Here is a 13,176-nt window from a genome sequence, read left to right on the forward strand (position 1 = left end):
GATTTTTTTTTTTTTTTTTTTTTTTTTTTTGTGGTTCCAGTGGTGTTTCAGCAGCTCCATTGCAGTTTTCAGCCCAAGCGTTCAAGAAGTGTAATAGACCTTTGAAGAAAAATAATACCCAAGGTTTTTGCTGCTTTGACTACTTTGCTACTTTTTGCTGGTGGGGAGACAGGTGGTCTCCTGCTTTGCAGGCATCTAATCTTGGTAAAAATGAGTTGCATGTTAGTGTTYAGGTAGGGAAAGATCAGCAGATCTTTGTCCTGTCCCAACTGCAGTAGCATTAAAAGACATGGAGCAGTTATAGATGGTAGTTTGATATCAGAGGCAATGAAGTTGCTTTTCTTAACTTCGGCTGGGGTAATTCCCTTATAAAAGGTAGCAAGAACTTTCATTCATCTGTTGRTATTAGCTTTTTAAAGGCAATTTATAGCATATGTGACAAAAGCCCTCATYGGAACAGAACTGAGGGGATGGGTGTATTCAGCATGCCAAGAACACTTATTTGGGGGAAATAATAATTTAAAAAAAGTGATAGTAAAACTGGGCTTTTGTTTGTTTTGTCAGATGTAATGGGGTAGTTCTTTGTTACCCCATGAAGGATAGTGGTAATTATGGTCCTCTGCTGAAGCATAGTCTTCTAAATTTAAATTGACATCTTTTTAACAAGAGAAGGCATAGGATAGCTTKGACATAGGAGAATTTCCTTTGGCTGGAAGTAATTATTGACCCTATATATACAGTTATCTTCAAAGCAATGCAAAGTGGAGGGAGATAAGCAGGTCAAAAAAGAGGAGACGAAAAAAAAAAAGAGAAAACCTTGAGGAGCAGCACACAAACTAAGGAACTAGAGAACAGAGAAGTAAGATGAAGTTCAGAACTAGCGTATTGTAAGGAGAGAACCAGGAAAGGAAAGTGATGAAGAACTGAAAAAGTGATGTATGTCCTAAAATACACTGAGATTGTGAAACCTTTGTTTCACAATTACAGTAATCTTCACAGTTTGTGATGCAATGTCTCATAGAACCAGGAAGTAGTAACAATTGAATGAATTCTAAAATTCTTAAATTACCTACTTTATCAGCACATTTTTTAGAACTGYAATTTTAAAAAAGTTTTGTAAGCATATGAACTGCATTAAAACATGGTTACCTTAAGCTGATTTTTGACATGCACAAATTGTTGTCTAACCAATCTGCATTTTAAGGTAAATTACCCTAGGCCTAGATAAATTTGCAAACTCAGGTTATTGTTTACATTGTTTTTGTAGTCCATGTTAGCACCTTGTGGTCATTGTGGATTAGTATTTACAAACTAGGCTTGTAACAGCAACCTACTTATAGMGAATGATGTATCTAGCACTTCAGCTTTTTAAAAAAATGTAAGATAAATGCAATTGTAAAATTCAACTGTTACGCGTCTGGGGAATTTGAAAATAAAAATGTTAGGAAATAAGAGTAAGTCACATAGATGAGTGGYAAGCTCAATAACATTTAATTGCAATTAGGTAATGTATGTGATGCAGCTGTAAAGTGAATTTCAGTGCCATTTACTCCTATGAATTGTTGAAAGAATGATATTTGTTGAAATACAAGATATTTGTACTTCAAGTTATTGATTAAAGGYATCTATGATCACTTCTATAAAATGGTCAGATATGAACTATTTTAAGTCTTCTGGGTGAGTGTTACTGTTTGACTTGAATTATTTCCTATATAAACTCATAAACTTCCTCATGAAGTGGTTGTTAGAAGTAGTAAAATGCAATCCCAGGCCTTGAGTGTTTATAGTGTAAACAATACAAGGAAATGCAGTGGATTATGCTCTTTTTGAAGTATTCTGAGCATATATTAGGAACTATAGTCTATTGATACAGTGTCTCTCTGTCTTCGCTGCCTTTGAGTCAAAATATGCAATATGATGCTTTTGTGTAAGTTTTTACAACTGTGGAAAGAGATTAYAGGTTAAATGAATTTCTTAGACAAAACTGAAGGAAAATAGCAGTACTCTTGAAATGATGCTGTGTTGGTTTGAGGAAGTTGAAACTTACATAAAACGAAACCACAAAAATATGTATGCACCTCACAGCATCTAGTTTTCTTTGGTCTTGCACATCCTTCCTTTAAATGTTTATACTGAGACAAACTAGCGAACCAAAGACAGCCAAAGACTTAGGACTACAGTACTCAGGTCTAGACAGTATGTTACACTTATTTATAGTTACAGCTAATGGTGCTTTTAGAAAACAATAAATATTTTGAAAATTATTATGGATAATTTATATTAAAATGGAATAATTGTTCAACCTATATTAAAATCAAGCTCCCTGTGTGGACATAGAGAAAAGGCAAAAAGGAAAGTGCAGATCCTTAGGCTTTCCTAAAACTCTCTTAAGCTGCCATAACTGTTTATGGAGTGAGATAAAACCTCTGGAAAAGGTGAATTCTTCTTAGAGGGCCTACCATAATAAAGGTCAAATTAGTTTTATTGCACTCATCAAGCACTGCCCAAAAACGAGTGGCACTGGCTAGTGTGAGGGATAGCAAAATGTCTGAAGATGCACAATTWAAAAAATATTTTCTCTCAATCTCCTTTGACAGTGGAAAGCACCTGAAATCCAATCATGGAAAAAAAATGTCTTCCTAAGGGTAGTTCCACACATCCTGTCCTGTATKTGAGCTTTCTTCTCTATATTTTATGAGGCAGCTTGCATGTCAATGCAGCAGCACAGCTAAATCCAACCTGTTTATCTTTTGATTTATAACATTGTCACCGAGAGACAGAAAACTGCTGTTTCTTAATGCAGAGTGCCAAACTTTCCTTCATCACGGCATGAGGCACTTAGGCTGTGGTTCTCGAGGCATGTGAAGAAAATGGGTCAACATTGTAAGAAGACCACAAGATTGTGTTTTTAAACTTAAAAATATCACAGGACTCCTGTATTCTTAACTCTTGACAAACTAGTTTGCTTCCTATTGTAGAAGCTCATGTGATGATCTTGTGTCTTTGAAAGAAACTGCTGTAAGAGTTTTTTTTCTCCTCTTACACTTGCTCTTTTTTTTCAGAATTAGAGCTCGAGTCTGTCACGTTGAAATAGAATTACTGTCTATGTATRTTACAAGTTATACATATTGCATAGTTTATCTTTTGTTGCTGTAAATAACATTTAGAAATAATAGGCTAAATTTCTAGGCAAGGCAAAATTTTATCTACTTTCCAACAGCACTGTCATATTTTCATTGAAAAAAACTCAGTTGTATTTTACAAATATGATTATTGTTTTGTATTAATAAAATCAGAAATTGGTTTCTGCTCACCTGTGTTCTATTTATGATAATGTAATTGCTGATTTGGATGAAGTAGATCAGATCCCAGGCATAAAATTTAATGCTCTATAGACCACATAGTAGATGTCTGCATTGAAGTGAATCTGCTGCTTTTAGAGAAATGCTCCCTTCCAAAGCATTTGGATCATATCTTCAATAAGCRAGAAGTAGAGAGCAAAGCAGAAGAGACTGTATTGGCAGTTAAACCAACAAAAAAGTCAGATTTGAACAGCTTGTTTAGTCCTTAGGGGAAGGGCGTAATCCAAGTGCTCAGGACGGGATTTATTGTAGAGTGTGTGATGGCAGAGTTCGGCTGGGTTAGTGTGAAAGTCCAGCTACCCTAGATCCAAGTCTCCACAGCAAGTAGAAATGAATGCTGCAGAACTGGAGACAGGAGAGTTGCACAGGTTGTTCCCAAAGTATTCCTGAATGGTTCAGAGATGTCCAGAAATCAGCCAAGATGTTTAATAGCTCTTGATGAAACTCTGAATTTGTCTAAGCCTTTTTGTGAGTTCTGCTGTACATCAGGTGCTATAGATTTAGTTTGCAAAAGTTTCACTGTTTTCCTATCCACTTTGGCTGTTCTTTTGGAGATGATGAGGTTAAAACATCCCAAATYGGATATATTATGAGTAAATCTGATGATGCTTTTGATTTCATGTACAGTTCTCTTCCACATAGTTGCAAATGTTTTGTTTGTGATTTTGACTCGCACTGAGCTGGTTAAATGGCTGTTTTTATCTGTTTTATATGGTAAGGTTCTAAGAAACTTCAACAGTTTATTTTTGAATAAAAATGCTCAGTAGTATGAAAACGGCCAGGACTTACAGGAAAAGAAAATGTTATGCTGCAGATGTCTTACATGCAGAAACCACAAACATTTCTGCAATGTAGCTTTTAATCAAGCATTAATCCTCATAGCTGTAAGAAATAAACTAGGATCCAGAGCTTTTTATGCTGTGCTTCACTGAACGTTACTTATAGCTATTAACTAGCAATAAGATTACAAGCTAGTAAAAAAACTTCTTTGAGAAAGTTATCACTTATTTGAATCTCTTTACTCTTCTTGTTTCTGGAATCTTAACTGGCAATGGATTTTCCTAGACTGAGGATATGACTGAGTTGCTACCACTTATTTTCAATAGATAAAAAATGATCATCATTTCTTAAAAAAAAAAAAAAGAAAGAAAGAAAAAAAAGGAAGCCTACCCCAGCAAAACTGAAAGTAAGTTAAAAGGAAATCTTTAAAAGCATTCTGACTCCAGATTTACAATCATAAGGGGGGACTGTGCCTGTAGCCTTGATACATGTTGACAAATAGGAAATCATTAGAATATTGTAGCTAGCAGAATTGTTTGTAAATGCTCTTAGTACTGAGATTCAATCYAGAAAATGGGCCTCGATGTAGTGTCTAACATGATTTTTACTTATATTGAACAGGCCTTTAGAAGTATCTCCATATCGAATGGGCCTGTAAAAGTATCTCCCTAAAAGTTGAGTCAGGGAGTTTGCTCAGCACAGGACTATATTAGCATTGGATGCAGTCTGATCCTGTATAGCCAGGAGAACATAGAGCAACTATTTGTGCTTGGATACATTAGGGTATGAATAATCACAGTGATTCACTGAGGCTAATTGCAACATAAGGTACTATTCAAAGTCAATTGCAGTATTCTCCAATATGGTCATAGTTAACTGATCCCTAACTATAAATGCATAATATTCAAGATAAATCAGGTAGCCTTATGAGAAAGGCATAAAGCAAAGAAATAAATGTTCCCATRTTGTTTCTTAAAGTATTAGCAAGGAAGATGCTCTCTATATAGGTTTCAATATTTAGAACATGGAAATGGAGTCAAGTGGAAGCTACTCCACAGGGAAATGCRGGAGGAATTGTCCTTTAAGTGAGTACTGTTTTTCTCATCTTGTAAAAGTACCTATTGTCTTTTCAACAGACTCTTAAGTCACATCAGAAAAATCAAAGTTTATTGAGTTGGAAATTGTGCTGACAAAGCTATTGATTGTTTTCTTTTTTTGCTAGTGCATTGTGTATAGCTTTGAAATTATACCCATTTTTGTTGTGCATACAGCATCACTAGAAACAGATTTTTTAAGKAAAGCAGTGTTTTGAAATGTTTCCACTGTTGACTGGTTTCACCTATAAAAGTTMATGGTTTCAAATCAAAACATGCATCTTGAAAGAAATTTGAGTTCCAGATAGCTGTGGTGATTGAAAAAGATACTGCAGCAGCTGTTTCTGCTGTGCCCCAGCTCTGCTAGAGAACATTGCTAATTCTGCTAGAGGGAATTATTTAAACCRTGAAAGAGGATATTTTTAGTTATCTGTCTCATTCTGTCTGGAACAAATTAGGAAGTGCTTATTTGCACTTCTGTCAGTAGAAGTGTGTGTGCTCTAGTATCCGGTAGATCAATAAGGCAGATACCATCTTCAGCCACTACTCTGCTTGATGCAGAAGACGACACTTGTCTAGGATTACGTTCCAGTTTCACGTTCCCATGAAGTAAATACATGTCATGAAGTAAATAAATTTAAAAAAAAAAGCTAGTCTGAAGAGTCAATATTTTAAGTTTTTCTTTGTGAGATGTTTTTAAATGATTTTTACGATTATATAGAATGATTCCTAATCCATAAAATAGAGAAGTACTGATTTGATTTAGCACATGAAAAACAGTCATTTTTAAATAACAGAAGAAAATCCATTAAATAAAAATAGAGTTTTTACATAGGTTTGCAGGATATCATTGGGCGTATTCATGGWTCATGACATGGTGAACATGAAGGTTGAAACCAAAAGTATAAGCATTCAGCACATGAGATTCCTACTTACACTTTAACATAACTGAGAACCTACGTCAGCTTTAAGTAGCTGTATAGTATCTAGAAGATTTATTGAAAAGGTAATACAAATTTGTTCCAGCCAAGGAAGTAAATAGATACATCTCAGAATATGTAAGAATATTTGTTACGCAAGAAAGCATGGATTTTCTGATCTTAACCAAATCGTTATTACCATGATTTGGCTCCAAGTTGCCACAGTGTCAAATGAGTGTGGTAGATGCACACAAGACAACGAAAAGGAATAGCATAATGTTTTGCTTTTCTGGGAATACTGCTGCCATCATTCTATTAATCTACTCATAAAACCATAAAGGAACAAGTAGCTCAGTGGGCTTTAAATGGAAATTCAGTGTTTCTTTGGACAGTGTGACTTAACCTATTGTAAATTTTGCCCTGTACAAAACAGTASCAAGTTCTTTAAACCATCAAGTTTTCAGACAAATCTTCTTATATATATATATCAATATCTATATATTCACGGTTCTGTCATTCCTAACAAATATAATGGATGACAGTGGTGTTGTCTAAGGATATAAACGAGTCTTAAKTTCCTTTCCCCTAAAAACCTTGCTGCGGCATGTGAGATWATAGCTGTGTATCTTTTTTWAATTCATTATTTCAGAAATATGGTCAGAGCAMTTATATTTAGAAAGTGAATGTTTTTGTTATCTGAATCAGAACTCTTGGAGAAAAGCCACACCAAATGAGAACCTGCTAATATGCCACAATTTCACCATGCAGTGAAAGACAGCCTATGCAGCTCCATTAAATACATGCTTCCCATATGGCTGTTACTTTAGCTGTGCCAAAATTAACCAGTAATATTATAATTTTCTTGTCATCCTTCTTAGAAAAATCTACATATGTCAAATATCAGAGCAGATTTAATCTTTTTTTAGATCTGTTGCGTAATTCAAGTTACTTTTATTTAAAAGTACTCRGAAATGAGTGATGAGTAAATTAGTCTAGGTACTTTTGATATTCATAGTAAAACAAAAGTCGTTCAGTAGATGATCTAAATCCAATTTTCCTTTTTCCCCTGGCTTTTATTGTCAGTTTTAYCTGGGCATAAGGGATGATCAATGTGCTGTAGYAGCAGTTTACTCATCTTTTACATTTATTTTATACCAGTCTAAATTGCAACATGATGACCCGGGCATTTATTTTACTCTCTTCCATTTCCAAAATCCCTCTAGCCTTGCCATTTTGACTTCCTTTTACTTTTCTTGCTTGTCACACTTGCCTGTGCTTCCCGGGCCTTGATCCATGTAGGAATTCACAAGGCTCTCTATGTGCTCAACAGCAGGTCATTAACTGCATGGAATTAATCCAGAATGAGCAGGATTCTGAAAAGCTTCCTGTGCTTCCTATCTTAGCAAGTGATTTGCAGCCCTTTCTTTCTGTGCATGYGCTTTGGGCCAAAGCGCTAGAGAAACCGCAATGTGTAGTGTTGCTTTGCAGGAGATGGAGACTGATATCTGGCTAGATTGGGACCTTCAGAAAAGCTTCAGAGCATTAATYGTGAAAAACACGCACAATGGTTCATTTTTTTTAACTGCTCTTCTGAAAAAAAAAAGTTGGAAAACATTTCAATATTACAAAGTCTCAAAATAAATTACTTGACCCTGCAATCCCTCTGGATCTGGTTGAGTTTTAACGATATAGACTCAATTTTGTAGTTGAAGTGCAAGATTCTTCTATTAATAATATCAACCAAGATAATCTATATGCTACTATATGAAATGCAAAGGATTTATAGAGGAATTGATTTGTAGTTTAAATTTTTTGATCAACTTGAGTTTTGAGGAGGAGTACCCCGAGCTTGTATGTATGATACAACAATGTGGGACAATGTCACGTAGAGAGGAATCTTGCACCTCCAGCAGACTGTAGCTTCTGGCAGGCCTTGTGAAAATGCAACATGAGACCTCATGGCTAGAGAGTCTAGTCTTTCAATTCTTCTCTTTCAAAATGTTAATTGACTTGGCATCTCTGTGTTGGGAGAAATCCTATGCCTCCTGAATTCCTTGAACGCAAACTCTGCTGCAATTCAGTAAAATGAAATGCATCATTACTGCTCTTTTCCATATCAGTCTTAATGGACTGAGGTCTCAGAATGCAACCTGATAGGATGAGATCGCAACAGAGTTATTGACTAGATTTGTTTCACTTTCCCTGTGAACTGCAGTGTTTTCTTCCTATGAGCACACTGGAGACGCTTGAACTCATGAGGCTGAGGGGGATAAAACCTGTAGAGTACATAAAACACCTGCAGGTTTGATTTAATGTTTTGTAGTAAAACATGCTATGGATAGCAAGAAGTCATCAGCACTCTTTTATGGGGCTTTACTATTGAAGTTCAGCTAGACTAAGCAGGAGTATTAGTTGGAAAAACCAGGTAATAGAGAAGAGGCAGCCACAGCACGCTAACGGGCTGCCCAAGCTCAACGTGGCTCCAGTAAAACACGAGCGTTGAAGGTCTCAGCACCACCTCTGCGTGCCCACCACTTGTCCAGTTTGCCTGGACGTGAGGCAAGTTCACGGCAATGGGGCAGGTCCAAGGTCAAGCCAGGAGGTCAAGCCAGGAGGTCAACCTGCAGATGAGCGGGGAGTCTGGCGCGGGCAGCCTGGATCAGGCACATCCCACAATTACTCAGCAGGTCCACAGGCTGGAAACCAGCCCATGGACCAGCGGTGCTGACCTGAAATGGGGTCCTCGGCCTCTGGCAGAGCAGGTGGGTGGTCCCAGGTGACTTTCAGGCCCACGTGTGCACCTGACACAGCTGCTTTGACGGGTCACCAAAYATATCTTAGCTGTGATGATACCCCAGGCTCCTTATCCTCACATTGCTGAAACTGCAAGGGAAGTGCTGAGAAGGCCTGMTGGTGACCTGAGCAGTTTGGTATTGGCCCCATGAGGTGCCTACTGCTTTTCTGCTGCAGCACTTGATTTACCCGAGGAGGCACCCAGCAGCTGAAACGCACTGGAAGAAACCCCCTAGATCATTCCGCTTTTCATCTAGAAACAGCCAAAAAATCAGAAGGAGAAGTAACTACTTCTGCGTTTGAATCTCCTTCTGTGTTTGTGGGGTGGTTGCCCTGTTCCTGGAGAGGGCTTTCAGGGTGCTGTGGGCCCCCAACCCTGTCCGGCACATTTGACCCTGTGCCTTATCCCAGATCTGGGACAGAACACGACTCCCAGCGGGAACACGAGATAACACGGACAAGCTGAGGGGAAAAACCCGCCCGCCCGCCTCTCCCGGCGCCCCCTTGCAGCAGCGGGGCGCGGGACCGGGCGAACGCTCTGCTTGGCGCGCCCGCCCTCGGCGCACGCGCGGGGCGGGTCCCCTCGCGTCAGCCATCTTGGGCCCGCCGCGCGGGGGAGGAGGGAGCGCCGGGAGGCGGGCAGGGAGGGAGCGCCCGGCTCGCGGAAGCGCCCTCAGTGCCCGGAGCCGCGCGGAGCGAGCCCAGGGGCTGCCCGCCCGCCTGCCTTCCCCCAGCGACGCCGAGCAGCATGGCCGGGCGGCTGCCAGCCTGCGTGGTGGACTGYGGCACGGGGTGAGGGCCCTTGACAGCTCGGTACCGGCGCGGGGGAGGGGCTGGGCGGCGGCCCCGCTCATGGCGGCGGCCGTTGGGGCTGAGCGGCCGATGCCGGGTGCCCGCTCCGCTCCGCTCCGAGCCGCCCGCGCGCTGCACGCGCGGGGCCGGGGAGGGCCCCGTGCCCGGCCGTGCCGCGGGCCCGGGCGCGTGCTCCCCGCCGGCGGGCCGGAGCCCTTGGCGGGCGCCGCGCCGCCCCGGCGGCCCCGCCGGCTGGACGGGGGCGGCCGCTCTGCCTCGCTTCTGCGCCTCTGGGCAAGATCTGAAAGGGAGAAAAGAAAAAAAGAAAAATTAAAAAAGGAGAGGGGAGGAAAACGCACCCTCCCCCTCCAGTGAGCAAGCGCAGAGGAACTTCCTTAGTTTTGTCAAAGCCTCTTCCTGCTTTCAGGCTTTTATACCTTATAAGGCAGTTTTCGGTGTCAAACCTGAACCAAATCCTCCCTGCAAACCGATTTTCGTGTGTTCAGCGGCTGCCGGGTGGTGAAGAGGGTGAAGTGCCGGGGTGGGAAACGCGGGGCGGATTTGGGGGGCGGGCTGCGGGATTTGGGGCCCGTGTCCGCCGYGGTCGCAGGGCTGTGCCGGGCCTGGGGAGGCGGCCGCAGCGCGCCGCTCTCCGCACGGTGCTGGAGCAGCACCGAGGCGGGCAGACCCTCCCCAGCCTGCCCGYGGAGTGGTTCGTCTGGGATAGTATGCAGTTTTTAMTTTATTTTTTATATTTTTTTAATAAAAGGACCGGTACCTTTCAGAGCTGCYTGCCTCGAGCTAGCCCAGTCGATGTCCTAATTCTTAACGCTTCTCTTTTTGCCTCACTTCTGGTCAGTACAATTGAAATACTGGAAGGCATTTCTCAGTTCGCGTTAGATAGGAGTCTTTACAGCATTCCTAGCTGACTCGCTGATTCCACGTTTTTGGATTCCAGGTGTTTGCAAAGTGACAGGCTGTGCTTGTCTGCCTTACAAGAGCATCCACTTGGTCTATGATGTTAATAACTTATTTTTTGTTATTTTGTTTAAATGAACAAGAATGCGTCTGCGTCTGTACTGCCTKCATGCTTAATAGTTCTGTGAAAATTTCACACCTGTAGTTACCGCAAGCACTAAAACTTTTGCATTTTGTGGAGTGAAGGGGAAGTTAGCACAGGAGGAGCGTGTGTGGTAACAGAAGTGTACATCAGTGTATACATCAGTGTGACATTGTATATACATTATGTACATTCCTTAAAAAAAAAGGTGTGAAATTTGTAATGCACGCTGCCATAAGCACAAGATGTTTCCCCCCATGCTAGAAGTGTGTGTGTAGTTCCATTAAAGTCAGTGATTATGTCTTTATAGATTGGCAAAATATGGATTTTTGACCATGGGTGCAGCTTGCACAGGCAGAAGCCACATAAGAGAATAGAGCTGGATATGAAACCACTTTGTCTTTCTAATGTGAGAGGCCTACCAAGGGACCTTGTGTTAAAATAAATGTTCCTGAGGAAGGTCAGTGCATGAGTGTTCCATTAATCAATTTCTGTGCCCAAGGGCATRTGCTGTAATGTTCCTTCCTGTGATGCTGGCCAAATCTTGCTTCTGTTTTCTTCAGTCTTCAAAGATCTGACATACCATTTTGTTCTGTGTTTTTACTCTGAGAGAAAGGAGGAAAAAAATGTAAACAAACAAAAACCCTTAGGCTCCTCTGTTCTCTAAATTTTCTTTTCTGATGCACTTTTTAGTCTGAGGTTCTTTTTTTTTTTTTTTTTTTTTTTTCCTCCTGAAGTTCTGATTCACAAAATTTTGGACAAAATTTTTACTGTTGGAAACACTAGCAATTTGGGTTGCTCGGATTCTTTTTTTTTTTCCTCTCACCTTTTTTCCCTCATGCCCCCCAGTAAATGAAGGCGTAACGTGGTGAATTTATAAAGGGGGAAAAAAAATCTAGTAGTCAAAAACAAATAGGAAAAACTAGGCAGCTGTATGGTGGAAGGTGACAAGTGTGATTGCATTTGTAGCTGGGTGTTTTTTTTTAAATCAGAGTAGCCTCTCTACCCTTTACCCCTTAAATCTGACCTTGTGGATATGAGCAGGGACACTACTTACAGTTGATGCAACTCCTGTCCTCTGAGCAGCTCTATTGAGGCCTCAGCTAGAGTGCTTTTCTGGGTACCAAAACTGAAGAAAGCAGACAAATCAGAGATGGTCTGCAAAGACAGGAAAAGAAAGCTAGAGGTTTAGAAAATCAGTAAAGAAAGATTGTTTAAAATAGACAAAGCTGTAACAGTGCACAAACATTTCAATAAGTACAAATTTTAGAGGATGAATTTTCTATATGTTGCCCATTAATTTGCCCATAAATTAATTATCTTAAACAGCAAAAGGGAAGATGTAGGAGAGATAGGAAGGGTGTCTTTCACCACCTCTTGCACGTGTAACCAGGTTCAGTTGATTCACTTTGTTGATCTTTTTCTTGTTGATCTTTTTCCTTTTAAATGTCTGCATTTTTTTTTCTGCTAGCTGAAGTTGAGGGGAAAAAAGATAAATGAGAAAAGTGGCAGATGGCTGAGTTACCCTTTTAAGCATCAGTCTGTCCTTAAACAGATTGGACAAATTTTAAGAACTTGCAATGTACAAGAGTAACAAAGCACTGGAAAAGGTTAGGATGGAGTAGTATTTCCTACTTAAGGTTTTAGCAGCAGGTTAGTAAAATGTTTTAGGGTTTGTCCAGTTAAATGTAATATGGAGTTCGAAAATGGACTAATTCAGTTACACAGCAATCAGATTATGGATACAACAAAGAATCTTCCAGTATGATAGTTATTATTCTGTAATCTGCCTTCTTGAAAAAATCATCTTGCTCTTTGCTTACCTAGACCTGCTATCTAGAAAGTAAGATAATAGGTATACTAAAAAGAACTTAAATATTTAATAGTGAAAAAAGAGCTCTGCTTTTGAAATAGTTTCCTCTTAATTACATGATAAAATTGTAGATACACAAATGAAAAATCCGAAGAATTTAATTAGTGAAATACACTTGCTGAAAGCGGATGTATTCCTTTCTAGAATTGATAAGTGTCGTTCAGTTAATTTTAGTCCAGTCCTTTCTTTGGGAAATCTATTTGACAGCATCAATATTAATATTTAATTGAATTCACTCTGCTATTTTGTTCTCCTTCCCTTTTCCTTCTCCCCGCACAATTGAGACACTGTGTCCCCTCAAAAAAGAAGTCTGCAATAGTAACTTCCTGATGTTTTTTATGATGCTCATTGATTTGGTATGTACACTGTGAGAAATATTACTTTAAACCATGGGGTGTTTAAGGACGTTTTGCTGTAAAACAGAAATAAAGAAAAAGAAAAATAATGTGGAATTATATCCATTAAATGTATGTATAACACACTAAAAAAAGGAAAAGCCTCT

General features: G+C 39.9%; 1 protein-coding gene across 2 annotated transcripts in view; it reads left to right on the forward strand.

Annotated features, from left to right (window-relative positions):
• The first annotated feature begins 104 nt into the window (after positions 1-104).
• The window catches only part of ACTR3 (ARP3 actin related protein 3 homolog), a 34,863-nt gene continuing 21,791 nt past the window's right edge, over positions 105-13,176 (forward strand). Inside the window, exon 1 of one of the 2 annotated variants that reach the window (XM_026040850.1) lies at positions 105-123. Coding sequence is in view for 1 of the 2 variants with exons in the window: in XM_026040849.1 (XP_025896634.1) it covers positions 9,698-9,741 (44 nt within the window). In the remaining variant the exon portion in view is untranslated. Of the gene's footprint in view, positions 124-9,645; positions 9,742-13,176 lie in introns of those variants that run through there. The other variant, XM_026040849.1, reaches the window with a different exon arrangement.

This window comes from Nothoprocta perdicaria, unplaced genomic scaffold (assembly GCF_003342845.1).
Source record: "Nothoprocta perdicaria isolate Ctin4 unplaced genomic scaffold, notPer1 scaffold_27, whole genome shotgun sequence".
Classification (NCBI taxonomy): Eukaryota; Metazoa; Chordata; class Aves; order Tinamiformes; family Tinamidae; genus Nothoprocta; species Nothoprocta perdicaria.